The sequence below is a fragment of the Amphiprion ocellaris genome, chromosome 12, assembly GCF_022539595.1.
Source record: "Amphiprion ocellaris isolate individual 3 ecotype Okinawa chromosome 12, ASM2253959v1, whole genome shotgun sequence".
Classification (NCBI taxonomy): Eukaryota; Metazoa; Chordata; class Actinopteri; family Pomacentridae; genus Amphiprion; species Amphiprion ocellaris.
The window spans coordinates 5,281,781-5,295,529 of record NC_072777.1 but is presented as its reverse complement, the minus strand read 5'-3'; the positions used below and the strand labels follow the sequence as shown (position 1 = coordinate 5,295,529).

At 38.8% G+C, this 13,749-nt stretch overlaps 1 protein-coding gene across 1 annotated transcript in view; it reads right to left on the bottom strand.

Annotated features, from left to right (window-relative positions):
- The window catches only part of LOC111587152 (serine/threonine-protein phosphatase 2A 56 kDa regulatory subunit alpha isoform), a 53,219-nt gene that overhangs the window by 15,581 nt on the left and 23,889 nt on the right, over positions 1–13,749 (bottom strand). The window contains exons 3-4 of the mRNA XM_023296981.3: positions 5,727–5,828; positions 5,509–5,601 (exon numbers count right to left, since the gene is read on the bottom strand). Of these exons, the coding sequence (XP_023152749.1) occupies positions 5,509–5,601; positions 5,727–5,828 (195 nt within the window). The remainder of the gene's footprint in view (positions 1–5,508; positions 5,602–5,726; positions 5,829–13,749) is intronic.

Below are 13,749 nucleotides of genomic sequence, written 5' to 3'. Positions count from 1 at the left end.
TGTTCTGTTTAACTGCCAACGGTGTCTAATGTGCGGTGGGTGTTCAGAACTTTTGCACTGAAAAGAGAAGTCACAGTGAAGTCACAGGCCGACCATTGAAACAATGATCTGACACTCACTACTCACTACGCACCATTTAAGAAAGTCATATAAAAAAAAGTCATCTAAATTTACTGTGATAGCTGTGAGGCAGTAATATGTACAAACGTATTAAAAAAATCTAGATTTACCAGCTGCCAATATCTTATCTAACAGTCACACAGTAATGCTCTATAATGTAAAGAGATCTGAAACCTCTGGCATTAAAGCAGCTATTTGCAGCAACATTTGATGAGTCATTATTACAATAATGGTGAGGGCAGCAAATCCAATGCCACTGAGTTCAAAAGGAGTGCTTTCAGGCTCCGATCAGCTTCAGGGTACATTGCTCATCTTCCACCAGCATGCCATCAGCACCTTGGTGACAGGGTCGACAGTCTATTTTTAACTCTGCGTATATCCAGGAAAAGGCTTTCATCATGTTGATGCACACATGTCCTTCTCCTGCACTGCTGATTCATATTCATCCAGCTCCACGCAGTTAAGAGGCGCAACCAGTCTTTCTTTGTTGCAAATGAGCTGCTCAAGTCGAGAAACTATAGGTTTGCTCGAGGGCGTCACACTGCTGCTTCTACATATTCGAATACGTACTTTCACAGTTTGTCAGAGAACCATAACTGGTTTCTCAGAATCCACAATGAACTAGAGATAGAAGGGACACATAAGGACTATGTTCAGTTCTATAATTTCAGCATCTCTGAGGAGCTGAAAGCACAGCGACCAGTCAAACTGTCTTCAGCTGAGAGGAAATTAAGTAGGCTGCATGACAATTATTCATTTACTGGTTCATTGAATTATTTTATTCGCCCACTGCAACAGACAGAGGATGCTGCCATCCACTAAGCCCACAGTACAGGAGCTCTGATAAATCATTACAGCATTAAAAACCTCTGAAAATTTGTGTGATTTAAACAGCTGTCTGAGACTCTGACATACTGATACCAACAGCTATTGATAATCTCTGCAAAGGATTCAGGACACTGTGTGTAGTGCTGTAAACTAATACTGACTGGTTTACAGCTTGTATTTTTGGCTCAATGTGATAAAGTAAGTTGATGCGTTAAGTAATATTATGATCAGTTATCCCATCTATTACACTGCACAAAGGCAAATTTATCTAACAGTGATAGAAGATGTTATAAATATATGAAAATCTAAACATCAACAACATTTGTTGTGCCAATGAAACAACCCTAAAGGGTTAAATCAACATTAGGGCTGAAGCAATTATTTGATTGGCAGAAAATTAATTATCATTTGCTTCTGATCTCTCAGCTGCACTGAAATTAATCAATGATGACGAAATAGGATTTGGACACTGGACCTGACTTTATTATGAAACAAAAGCTGCCCGAGAATAATTCAGACATGCTGCTAGTGCCTGAGGTGAAGTCAATATTCAATCACAATAGGTCACACCAGCACCTGAATTTTGCAAATAAACCTGACCAGTACATGTCCCTGGATAACACAGTAGCCACAGAACAATTTTTCACTATGAGTCAAGACATGAAGTAATTAGTATAACTACATGTTCTGGTAGTTATAATATGTAGTTATATCCATCTGCATTAAGATGATAAGCATCTGTATTAAGCTGTAGGTCACAGCTATTTTTTTTTTACAGACTGTCTGTGGAGATATAGAAGCAAACACAAAAACAAAACCCAGGAAGCAAATTTGGTTGAACAGGCTTTTACAGTTCTAACGGAAAAAAAGCCCAACATGAGAATAATTAGATTATTACTGAAAATAAATTCCCAGTTTAAAACTGGTCGACCCAATTAGAGTGAAACACTCCACCACAACCCCCCTGTGTTGCCGTACGACAACAACAACAATAAAGAAACGGTGTATAGAGATAATAACACCGTTCAAAATTCAGTTTGTAATAACTTTCAAGTGAAACAGCAGCTTTCTATTTGTGTATAAAACCTCAGGCTCTCACTGACACTGGCTGGACAATGTCACGTTAAAGCCATCGGGTCAGATATACTGCTCCAAGCAAGATGCAAAACAAGTGTGCAAGCACCATAGCTCACAAGCAGTGCTGTGTAACCTCTGACCTTTTTGCGATTTTATTCTGTTTGGTCAATAAATGTCTTTACCGGTTGTCAGTACAGCCACACGGAGCTGCTAACGGGGATGCCAGATTACTGCACACTCAGCTTGTGCACGTGTCCCCTGGTAGATGATCGCAGGTGTACAGCGCTACGTACAGGTGAGAAAACATCTTGAAATGGCATTAGCAATGGGTTTGATTCCCTGAAAACACACTGAAATCTGATCATATGGCACGGTCAGACAGCAATGCAGTTTTGCATCACACGTTTAACATCTTAAATGTGCTTGCAAATGTAAAAGAAACGTTTGAAAGAGTTCTCTATGGCTTTAAGATAAGATAAACTGTAGTGATCCCTCATCGCGGAAATTCACAAGATAACACAATCACAACAACAAGACAAAGTTCCTACACAGTGTTTGCAGCTGAAGCAAGTTACTGTGTCACTGCATGAGACAGTGACTGAATCACAGCCTAGTAGGACGACATGTTAACCACCAGTGACTTCATAGCCATTTACAAGCTGCGGCTCTGCACTGCTGAACTACGTTAGCTTTTATTTAATAACCACAGCATCGTCTGACAAACTCAATAAATACAAACGACGGCTGCGCTGTGAATTTGGCGAAACAAGCATTAAAATGTCCTGGTCTGACAGACTCATTCACATCTGTGTTGTCTGCTGTGAGGTCTACTGCTTTGCTCCATGCTGTTAATCACACAGGCAGAGAGAGTCTTCTTCCTTAATTGCCAGGGACAGCAGCAGCTCAGCTCCAATCTAAGCTACAGACACTAAAACAGCCCGTTTAGAAGGGCTTCACAGTAAAGCCTGAATGGAACCATTTCTGCATTTGTTTCGAGCTGAAAGACTAATGTTGAGGATGTGTAAGACTTTTATCCATTTCCTGAAAAGGAGCAAAATACGGGACCTTTGACTTGCCCGATACTAATTCATACGCACCCCCAATTTCTAACAGGAGCATTTTGGTAACTGTTTACAAAACAATTACAACTAAAAATAACACATTCACTAATGAAACTGATTTTGGAATGGATCTAATGCATCACACGACCGTAAGCTCCTGAAAACGTGATTAATACTAAACCATAAACTGACAACAAATAGATTCCACATGCCAACACAACACAGACACACATTTTTACCAGTGCTCCCTGGCAAAAAAAAAAGCAGCCTAAAATGCAACCTGACCATGTGTCCGACCACATGTTCTGCTCTTAGCTCCACATATGGTTGTGTTCCCACGTTGGAGGTTGTTTTCTGCAGCAGCTGTGCTAGCACTAGTTGATCCAGTAGCGACAGAGCAGCACTCTGTTTAAAACTAACGACTTTCTGGTAGAACAGAAAAACATGCATGAATAATCTCAGTTCCATGGAGCAAGTTTTTGCCACTTCAAGATGTTATATGCAAATACCACTGGACTCGTCACTGCTCCTGTGTGATCAGTTTGCTCTCCACATGCAAAAAGTTAGCTAGTACATGCATTTTTAAAATCCATTTGCATTTACACTTTTTACTGCAAGCTGCTATGTTTCATTTTTGTTTTATGTCACACTCATTTCTAAGGGTGACACTACAAGGTACTGATGCAATTAAAAAAAAAAACTCAAGAACTAGTAGTAAGCAAAGTCACTGCTGGGTTTGTCTTAGGTAGGCATGTATTTATGGAGGCAAAGTAAAAAGCAAAAGTAAAAGAAGTACGGCACACCTAACAAGGGTTGTTCTCTGCTGTTGTAGCTTTGTATGGATACTTCATAAAGATATTTCATCCATTGACAAAATGTTTTTTGAGCAAACCACTGAACCTCTGCCTCCACTGGGAATTCTTCGCCTGGATGTCCCTGTCCGACGTGAACATCTCAGAGGGATCTTTGAGGACCGACTCCTATGCTACGTGTATTATGATAACTGAAGTTAATCAAGCCACAGGCCTTCTTTCCCTGCTTTTATTGCCACCCAAACCTCCACTTCTTTCTCTTGGCTTCAACCACACACCGCTTCTCTACCCCTGAAGAGTAAACAACAGGCAGCTATTTAAAACTTCCCAACGACACACTCACATCATGGAAAGTCGGACCAGGCACCTCGGATGTGGCCCAGCCAACATTCCAGGCCTTGCGGTTCACGTTAGCTGCTGCTTCACAAGAAGTGAGGCATTCCTGCAGTAGGTGGGTACTAAACCGGGACTGATGAGACGAGCTACAGAGTATTAACTGTTTGACTCATCCAACAAAGCATACAGTGGGCTGGGAAACTCCCAAAAACACATCACAATGTGTTGGCAATTACTGTTGCAGAATTTAGCACATTCACAAACTCTAATCATTCAATCTGTACACAGCTGTGATTAAGTGAAAAGGGTAAAAATGTAAGGTCACAACCTCTTAAATGTGAATAGTTTCCCTTCTACGGTACTCAATACAGAAAGGCACTGTTGTTCAGACAAAACTAGACACTGGACTCTAACTTAAATGACCCAAAAACTAAAGACCATATCATTATTAATTATTAATTAACAATGGGTAAAGGCACTGTGACCTACTAAAATCTATTTTTTGTGAGCCATCACTACTGTGACATGAGGTTTGTCGGCCTGCAAAGACACTCTGATCCATGCGCAATTAAGTAAACTGCTGGTGACAGTGTGTTTTTAATGCAATCTCCTCCAACAAAGTCTTCTATAAAAGGAATACTTTTGTCTAGGTACCAGTATTTCAGTAACAAGTCGATGCAAAAATCTGAAAATGTCACAGAACTTGTTTTGCTATGGCACCACAGATTTCAAAAGGCACTAAACAATAGCAACAGGTGTAAAGGCAACATTAAGTGCTGGAATAAAAACAGAGCGTTGTGCAAGGAGATATTTTGCATTTTGAGTCAGATGATCAGCTATAGACATTCAAAAACCAGTATGCGAATGGTATCACTGCATTTTGAACAAAAGGAAGAAACAGCTCAAACTTGTTTTCAATTCACAGTGACAGAGTTTGAGTTATCAATTTTATATTAACACATCACCAAAATACTCAGTTTCTGAAATATTACGGTAACTATCTGCATTTTGTGAGATTTTCATCTTCTGTAGCAATGCTCCACACACAATGTTCACAAAGGGTAAATGTTATTTTGTACAGGCTAATGTAGGAATAGATTGAATTTGACTGATTGCAGTACAAAGAATCTGCCTTTTTAAATTGTATTTCTGGTATCGTAACATTCCTCCTAACAATCTTTGACGTACTATGTTACTTTTGAAGCTGCTGATACATTTACAGTCATCATTATGACACAGCTGAGTCATGCTAAACGTTTTGAAAAAACACCTACCTGCAGAACAAACTTCTGATCAATATATCGCTTTGCAATGCTGGGCTGGAAGTCTGGATTTTCTAAGAAACGCAGCAGGAACTCATACACCAGCTGGAAGATAAAGAAAGTAAAAACACAAATAGGAATACGCACTTTGCAACGACTACCACACCACACACAATTATGTAACCGTAAGGGTTATGGACAACACACAGGCTAAAATATCTGACCCTTACTTGCATGTGAGGCCATGAAGCCTCAAGGGTGGGTTCATCCTCTTCTGGGTCAAAATCTGGATTTTCACTTGGCGGAAGAGCCCGGAAAATATTGGTGCTGATCTGTAGGGAAAAGAAAGAGTCTTGTTAATAAAAAAAAAAAACCCAAAACCAATCAATGAGAGCGTGGGAGATACAGTTGGAAAACACATATTTATTCACAGATAATCAACAAGTTAATAATATTTGATGGGGTAAACTGCTAACTTCATATGTGCACAAAAATGAGCTTTTTATTATGTCTGTGATATATTATTTTGATTACTGTATTTTTTATAAAGTCCATTAGCTTATGTTTGTCCAGAAAATGATCTTCAGTTTAACCAACTATGCAGGTTTTTGCAACACTAACAGAAGAACTACCTATAGCATTATCCAAAACCTGTCACTATAATTAGCTGCTAATGTTGTTAGCCCTACAGCGCCCCATGTCTCTTTAAAAAAAAAAAAAAAAAAAAAAAAAAAAAAAAAAAATATATATATATATATATATATATATATATATATATATATATATATATATATATATATATATATATATATATATATATATATATATGGAGTAGTAGTGTTCATACAGTGTAACACACCTCTAAATTCATTTGGTTACTGTTCATTGGTATGTACGTCAAACAAATTAGAAACAAAACACTAAATCAGGCTACAAGTTATGATCTGCACGGCCAGGTTTTTGTGATAAGCAGCTGTTAAAGATTAAATAACTTGTCGTAAAACTCAGGAGAGACCCAATATAAGCCTGCGTGCATTAACATCACTGGCTGCTTGCTAATTGGAGTGGAAAGCAAACTTTTTTTGTACTATTTTTGAGCATGTTTAATTCAGCTAAGCATGTTTGACACTGTTTCCAAAACAGAAAGCAGCTTAATAAAACCATTTCTAATTCTGCATCTGTCGAACCCCCCCCTATTTAAATTCTGTACCCAAGACAATCACTGTAGACAGGTCAGTGCCACCTTTATCCCACCTTGTTATTTTTAGTAAGGGTGAATCTGAGAGTGACACACACAGCAGCGGGGGAGCTGGAAAAGCCAACATTATGTGATTGGATGCACACTCTCATGCTGAAGTGATAAAGACAACATCAAATTAACTATTGGCAGCTGGAAAATCCAAATGGCACTAATGGGAGAGGAAGGCGGCAAAGAAATTTTAAACCTGACACTGGTCCAAACTCTGACATCCTGAGAGATCCAAAGAAAAACTTAAAATCCGAATGCACCTTGTGTCCTAGCTGGCAGCATTGGTGCACATGAAAGAGGTAAAAACATTAACTGATGTCCTCCTCAAACATATAACTCACTGAGGTTGTTTCACAATGCTGACAGCGACTGTAAGCAAACTAGAGTCTAGATGGATCCAAGAGTATGATCTAAAGCCTCCAGCGTTCGTCGTCAGGCAACGGTGTGATGGTGGCTTCAAAGCAAACATGAAAGAGCAAACAGTGTGTGCAGAGTCGCACATTATCACACAAAAAAGCTACACGACAATGTAAATTATCTAACCTTGTGTCCCTATCTTCAGGACGGGCCAGTTGAGATACAGGAGCGGTTCCCAGTATTTATTGGCTGGTGACCTCTTAAAACAAAGCTACTTCTGTTCACAACCTCTCCAAATTGGCTACACGTTTTCTGATTGTTTTGTTATTGATAAGCAAAGAAAATAAGCAAAAATTAGAAGAAATAGAAGTTAATTTAGTGTAGCAGAGATTTGTTTTCTGTACTTTCCTGCCAAGTTAAAATTCTTGCGACCCTTCAGATTTGTGCTATGACCCTTGAAGAGATCCTGACCCCAGGTTGAGAACCACTGAGTTACAGAGCTCTGGTCATTGACTCGACACCAAAGGTTTTCTCAACAGTTAAATTATTGCTTTCAGAACTTTCTGTCAATGTCAAAATCTCAACAGGTGCATGTTTTGGAGGTCTGCCTATTTGGGGTCAAAGTTGAAATACGTTTTGGGCACACAACCTGCTGCAAAAATCTGTGCAAAGCTCTCTGCTATGGCTTTCACAGCTGTTTTAGTGTGCACAGCTGGGCCGTATAACAAAGCTTCCAAGTACCATTAAAACACACACATACAGTTCACAAACTCACACTCAACTGCCACTCAAGTTCTTTTGTTTTTTTGCTTCCTATGTAGTCTGGACTGTTAAAAAAGTCGATTAAAAATGCTGCATATGTTCCTTTACATTTTAGATTAACACAATCATTCATGTTACTGCGGGTATAGCAGGACTTGTTTTGGCTGCAGCTCACGAACCAAAGTCACTGTGATTTTCCTGGAACCATCCACGGCTGATGAGGGCTTTGTGACATTACACATCGCTCTGCTGGAAATGTCCGCTGAAAAGAGGTAAACACGGCAACAATGCTTAGGTTGCCGTGACATTCAGATGATCCACTTTTTGATTTCCACGTGGCTATTTCAGTGTAATTTCACTATTGGCTGAAAAGCATGGTAAGGAAGCTCAGTTTCAAGGACGAATGAGCCCTTAAGCCAACCACTGTTACTGTGCTGAGCTGTTATTTGCCTGCTTGTGGCCTTCCTGTTACTTTGCAGAAGTCTGACACTGTACTGCAGCTGTTTGTGAGCTGATGAAAACACCATCTGGCAATAATGATCGTGCTGCCTTCAAACTCATTTACATGGAGCATCTCATCCATTCTTCAGCCAGTAAGACAGTAAAACAACCTGTTGACTGCCTGTAGCGGTTTGTACAGAGCAATTCCCTCTTAAATTCCAGGCTGTTTGCTTTAAGGAGCACTTTGTGATAACTGTGCAATAAAGTTAGTCATTTAAGCATTCACAAAACACTCACAAATACTGTCCAGCTGAAAGTCACAACACACTATTACATCTGTGACTTTCAGTGCAACTCTGTGCTAGCAAATTGATTAGCAATGAACTAAAATAAGCCAAGTTACTTCAATTTACTGACGCATTATTCAAAAAATGGTAGAAAAAAATGGTCGAAGCATTTCCTTGTTTATCAGTTTACCGTTTCGAAGCTTTCATCATCAATGTGACATAAAAGTGCCCATTAAAAACACAACCGCCTGAAATACACTGAACAAGAAAAATACTTATATTTCCACTCAGCATGCACACATTTGACGTATCAGATAGAGCCCTCTTAGATTAATTGGTGGAAATTATGTGCAAACTGTGAGATTAGTAAGCACAAAGACTGAGGAAGGAAAATGAAGAGCGAGGTAAATGTCAAGAGATTTGCTTTGTTGAGTTTAGGAGAAAACATCTTAACAAGCAGGAGAAATTACACTTTAATGTCTTAGAATTAAAGTGTATTATTTAAATAATTTTTTTGGCTTAATTAGTTTAGTATTCAGGTGCAATTTGTTCAATAAAAGCATATTCAAAATAATTTATTTAGGTTATTCATTGTCAATGTTAGCAGTATTAGCTATAAAAACACAAAGTCAAAGGGACTATATCTCAGACACCAATATTTTTTCTTCAAAATCATATCGTCATCGTAATACAGAATAATTTAAGTGCAGATCATTCTCATATCATTTAGGCCTAGCTGGAACCAGAACATTTTGGGCCCTCGCAACCCTCCTAAGTGTTTGAATGTTGTTGCCCAAATGACACTATATACCAGAGCCACTGCAAAAAGACAAAAAAAATCGTTGAATTTTCCTCTTCCCGATGGTCCTTGAACTACTCATTTGTCATTCTGTCAGGAAAACGAGCCAAATCTAAACCTAAAACTGGGATTTTTACATTAAAATTACTTCTTATTATTCTGCATGTCTCATTTTTTTAAAAAAAATATCAGCCAAAAATTTACCACTTTTTCTAACTTGATTCAGGAAAGAAATAAAGTAAATTCTGCAGTCCTTGGCAATCGAGAAGTCATGGGTGACTTAACTCTGAACAGTCGTGACAAAAATTCTGGGACGTGTTGGTTTTGTTTTCACAGAGCAGATAAGAGACAAGGGTAGAAACAAATCAAAGGTGTGAGCAGTAAAATTTGGAAAAACACTGCACGCATCGATTCCAGGTCTTTTCAGTTTTTTTGTGAAATAAAGAATTCCAACTTTAGTTTATACTTTTGTGATGATTTGCAGTATTTTAACTTTGTTATACTGCACAGTAGACATGTTTGAGTTCTCTCTATTTCTAGCTGTGGTCGTGCTGCTTTCACTGAGGTGCAGATCTTTATGTTCCAGTGAAAAATGGGCACACAGTTAATAAAAATACGCTTGGGATTCAGAGGGAGAAGAAGGAGATTTAAGTTACACTCAGACCAAAAGGGTTTGGAAGCAGAGTGGTCTAACCCACAAATGGCTTCAAAGTTTTGTGTTTTCAAGAGTGGTCTAACATTGGAAGCGCCACTGTAACACTATATGTGAGTTGTGGGTTAGACCACTTTGCCATTAAAATCGAGACCATAAAATAGGACAGAAATTATATAAAACTCAGTTGAAATTTTTTGTGGGTTAGACCACTCCGCTTCTAACCCTCTTAACTAGGATGCCACATTTGTCAATACACAACGCGACACTACTAGAATGCATTGCACCGTTGCTTATATAGGCAATGAACGGAAGCATGGGAAAGATGGATACCATAACTTTGAAAAGTTGGGTGGATTAATACACTAAATGAAGACACTTTTTGCAGCTTTGCAAAGGCTACAACAAAACTGTGAAACCAGCACTATGAAGTGTTTGTTCTTGTTTATGCAACAAAAATTGGCAGTTGAGAGTTACAGAAATTAAAATCTAGATCATAAAATATTACAGAACATATATAAAACTAATTTGGGATTTTTTCTTCTTTTTTTCTCTTCTTGCAACCCCCTCATTTAATGAGGCATATTAGGAATTTTTGCATATCAAATGGTTAGAAATGGTAGGAAAATGCCAGTGACTTGCCAGTACAGCGTTGTTTGGCAAAAAGTTTAACCACATACAACACTGCGCTGCAACAAAATGCAGCAAAATGCATCGCTGGACAATCAAATACACACAAGCACACATTCCTGTTTGATTACTTTGTACCAAGGGTGCCATTTTTCTACTGTTTAGTTTGTTATTGTTGTGATGGAGGGTCAGAATTACTGTTGCCATGCCGTGTTTTGCCAACTAATTTAGCATTCAAACATATAATCCTGTTACTCCAACAAATTCCTGCATCATATTTCATTAACTTGCTGGTATTTCAAACAGCACACCGTGCCAGTGCAACCTCTCATTATGAATACAGCTATCAGTCTCCACTGATTTAGCAAAGGCATAGTGGGCGGACAATGGGGCAAGGCCGTCTCTTGTGACATAACTATTCTGACATCCGACGAGCCTGATGTGATGTGAAGATGCAGCGCAAGTCCTCAGTAAGACAGAGCAACTTTCTAGATCACAGTAATTGCTTTACATTATCATCCGCAGAGCATGCGGAGGCTGAAGATGGAGAATAATTTATGTAAACTTTTAATTTCTTGGTGACATCACAGAACAGCTCCAGCTCTATTGAGGGCATTCATTTGGCTCTGATTTAAATTGTCTGTGAAGCATAATGGGTTACATAATTCACCACACAAGCGTCAGACATGCTCCTTTAAATCCCCCAGTCACTTCGCATATTGAAAAATAACTACAGTTGGACAAAACAAGAGAAAATACTGTGGGAGGACGGCAAACATGGAAGGCGTGTGAGAAATTTTCATGGAGGGGAGAAAGGAAACAGTTATTTGTGTGTGTGAAAGTAACGTAGGTGGATTCAAAATGGGCTGTTCTGAAGCGACAGAGCCGCAGGAGGTGAAACTAGTGTAGGTTCACTGAAGACAAGGGAGGCTGGAGATCTGTGAGGAGTCAGTCTTAGGGCAACAGCTGCAGCAACCAGCACCTAGCAACACTTAGCATGGAAACGAGTGAAGCAGTAATAAAAACAATGAAAAAGATGAGAGTTAAAGGAGGGGGGATTATATCTCATGCTTGCTCATCTCATTCAGGCTTTCCACCCTTATCCCTGGTACAGAATAGGAGGAATTCTATCAAATCTTCTATAATATACAAATAACACTAATTATAGAGCTGGAAAAAGAGGCAAAATCTCTTTTCACATAGATGAGAAACCTTGCTGTTTGTACTCCTAACAACCTCAGTGATCAAAGCCATCCTCACTGCAGCAGAATAATAGGCAGCACTTTAAACACTCACCTCTTCATTATCATGTGATGCCAAGCATGGAGTATCCGGGAGAGCTATTATCAACCCAGCTTTCTGAAAGTGCAGCTGCTATTTGTCTAACCTCATTCAGAAGCCCGTCCGTAGTGCAGACACTTGCCTCTGAACTGGGCTTTCTCTTAAGCGCAACCCTTGTTAATGTACTATACGATGCAAAGGTTATGAGGAAAGATAATCAACAACGCCTGCGCACCGGCAGGAGTCACGCATTCACACTACTGCAGGTAGCAAACCTGCTAACCTGCTGGTGTGGCAGCCCAAGAATGGCTCATCATCCAGAGCGTGACATGTGGCTTTGTCTCTGGAAGTAAAAGTAAAAGCAATTTTAAAGTAGCTTGAGTTGATCCTGATTAAAAATGCAATGTTATCACAACTGATACAAATGTAAAAGTGATTAAATTGCAGTATTATCAGTATTTAGTGTCTTTATTTAGTTGTCATCACTTCTTTTTAGCTTGACTTTTTGTTGATTTTTTTTTTCAACTGCTCCCACACTTTCATTTGCATACATTTCTGGCTGCTGGTTTTCTGTTGTGTAATGACTGAAAAAGGGCGCAAAAAAGCAGGTTTTTAAAATTTCCCACAACTACAACAAATACTGCTTAATAATTTTGATTACTTTGGGTTGCTGACGTCAAAGGATTTCATGCTATGTCTGCTACCTGTGTTGGTATATATGAAGCAATTTATCAGGACAGGTTGCAGAGAGCACAAAATTTCATCTATTCATCCATCATGTCTTATACTCTAATGTTAAATTTGGGATAAAAAGCAATGTATTGCTTTGCAGACAGAAAAAATTATGACAGATCACAATATGACTGACAAAGTTGAGGGAAGTTGTTCCTTTTTACATACAAACACATAAGTTTTGATTGTCATGCATCCGTTTCTCACACATAATGCCTGATGCATAATTTACTCAGTGTGTTCAGTGAACTTTACAGCCTTACAACTTGCAACAAAGTAATATTAGAGAGCTGATATTTAGGTTTTTGTATTGTTAGTTGTCATAACCAATAATAGCAATAACAGTCTGGGCAGTTTCCATCTGAGTTTTTGGTTGCTGTTGGGGTGGATCTGGCACAAAAACAGCCAACTGTTAACAGTCAACCCCATGTTTACCCTCCAGTTAAACGACTGTATTGCCTTCACGCTACTAACAGTTTCAAAACCACGGCAGCGAAATCCAAATCTAGCTCACACTGCCAGACAAAATGTGTTTGAACATGATAATTGTTTTTTTTTTTAGTTCAACATCTGCACCACACAACATGCAATGTCTAGTTTTAATACAAAAAATTAAGCCAGAAAAGATCATTTTGCCCACAACAGTTGTTGTCTTCTAAATCTTACAGCTCTCTAAATCTGTCTAAAATGCAAAAGTGTAGCACAAATTGCATTAAAGACTCCCTGAGGTGAAAACAAATCTTTTTTATCTGTGGTGTTTTTGTGCGTGCTGAAAAACATACTGAGATGAGCAGTCATAGCTGTGCATGTCTACCTTGAAAATGCAGTGTACTGATGACAGTCTCAAAAACACAGATTCAGGCTTGCAGTGTTTTACACGAAACACACTTCAGGAACCAATCCTTTAAAACTTGCAGGATGGGACTTCCATGTCATTATTTGTATTCAGAATTGGTTTCCAGTTCGAAATGGAAACCAATTAGCTGAATTACTCCAACATTACAACTAGCCATTGTGTAGTGGAAGTAGCTATACAATGTTTAAGCAGAGGTGTAGGTGAGCT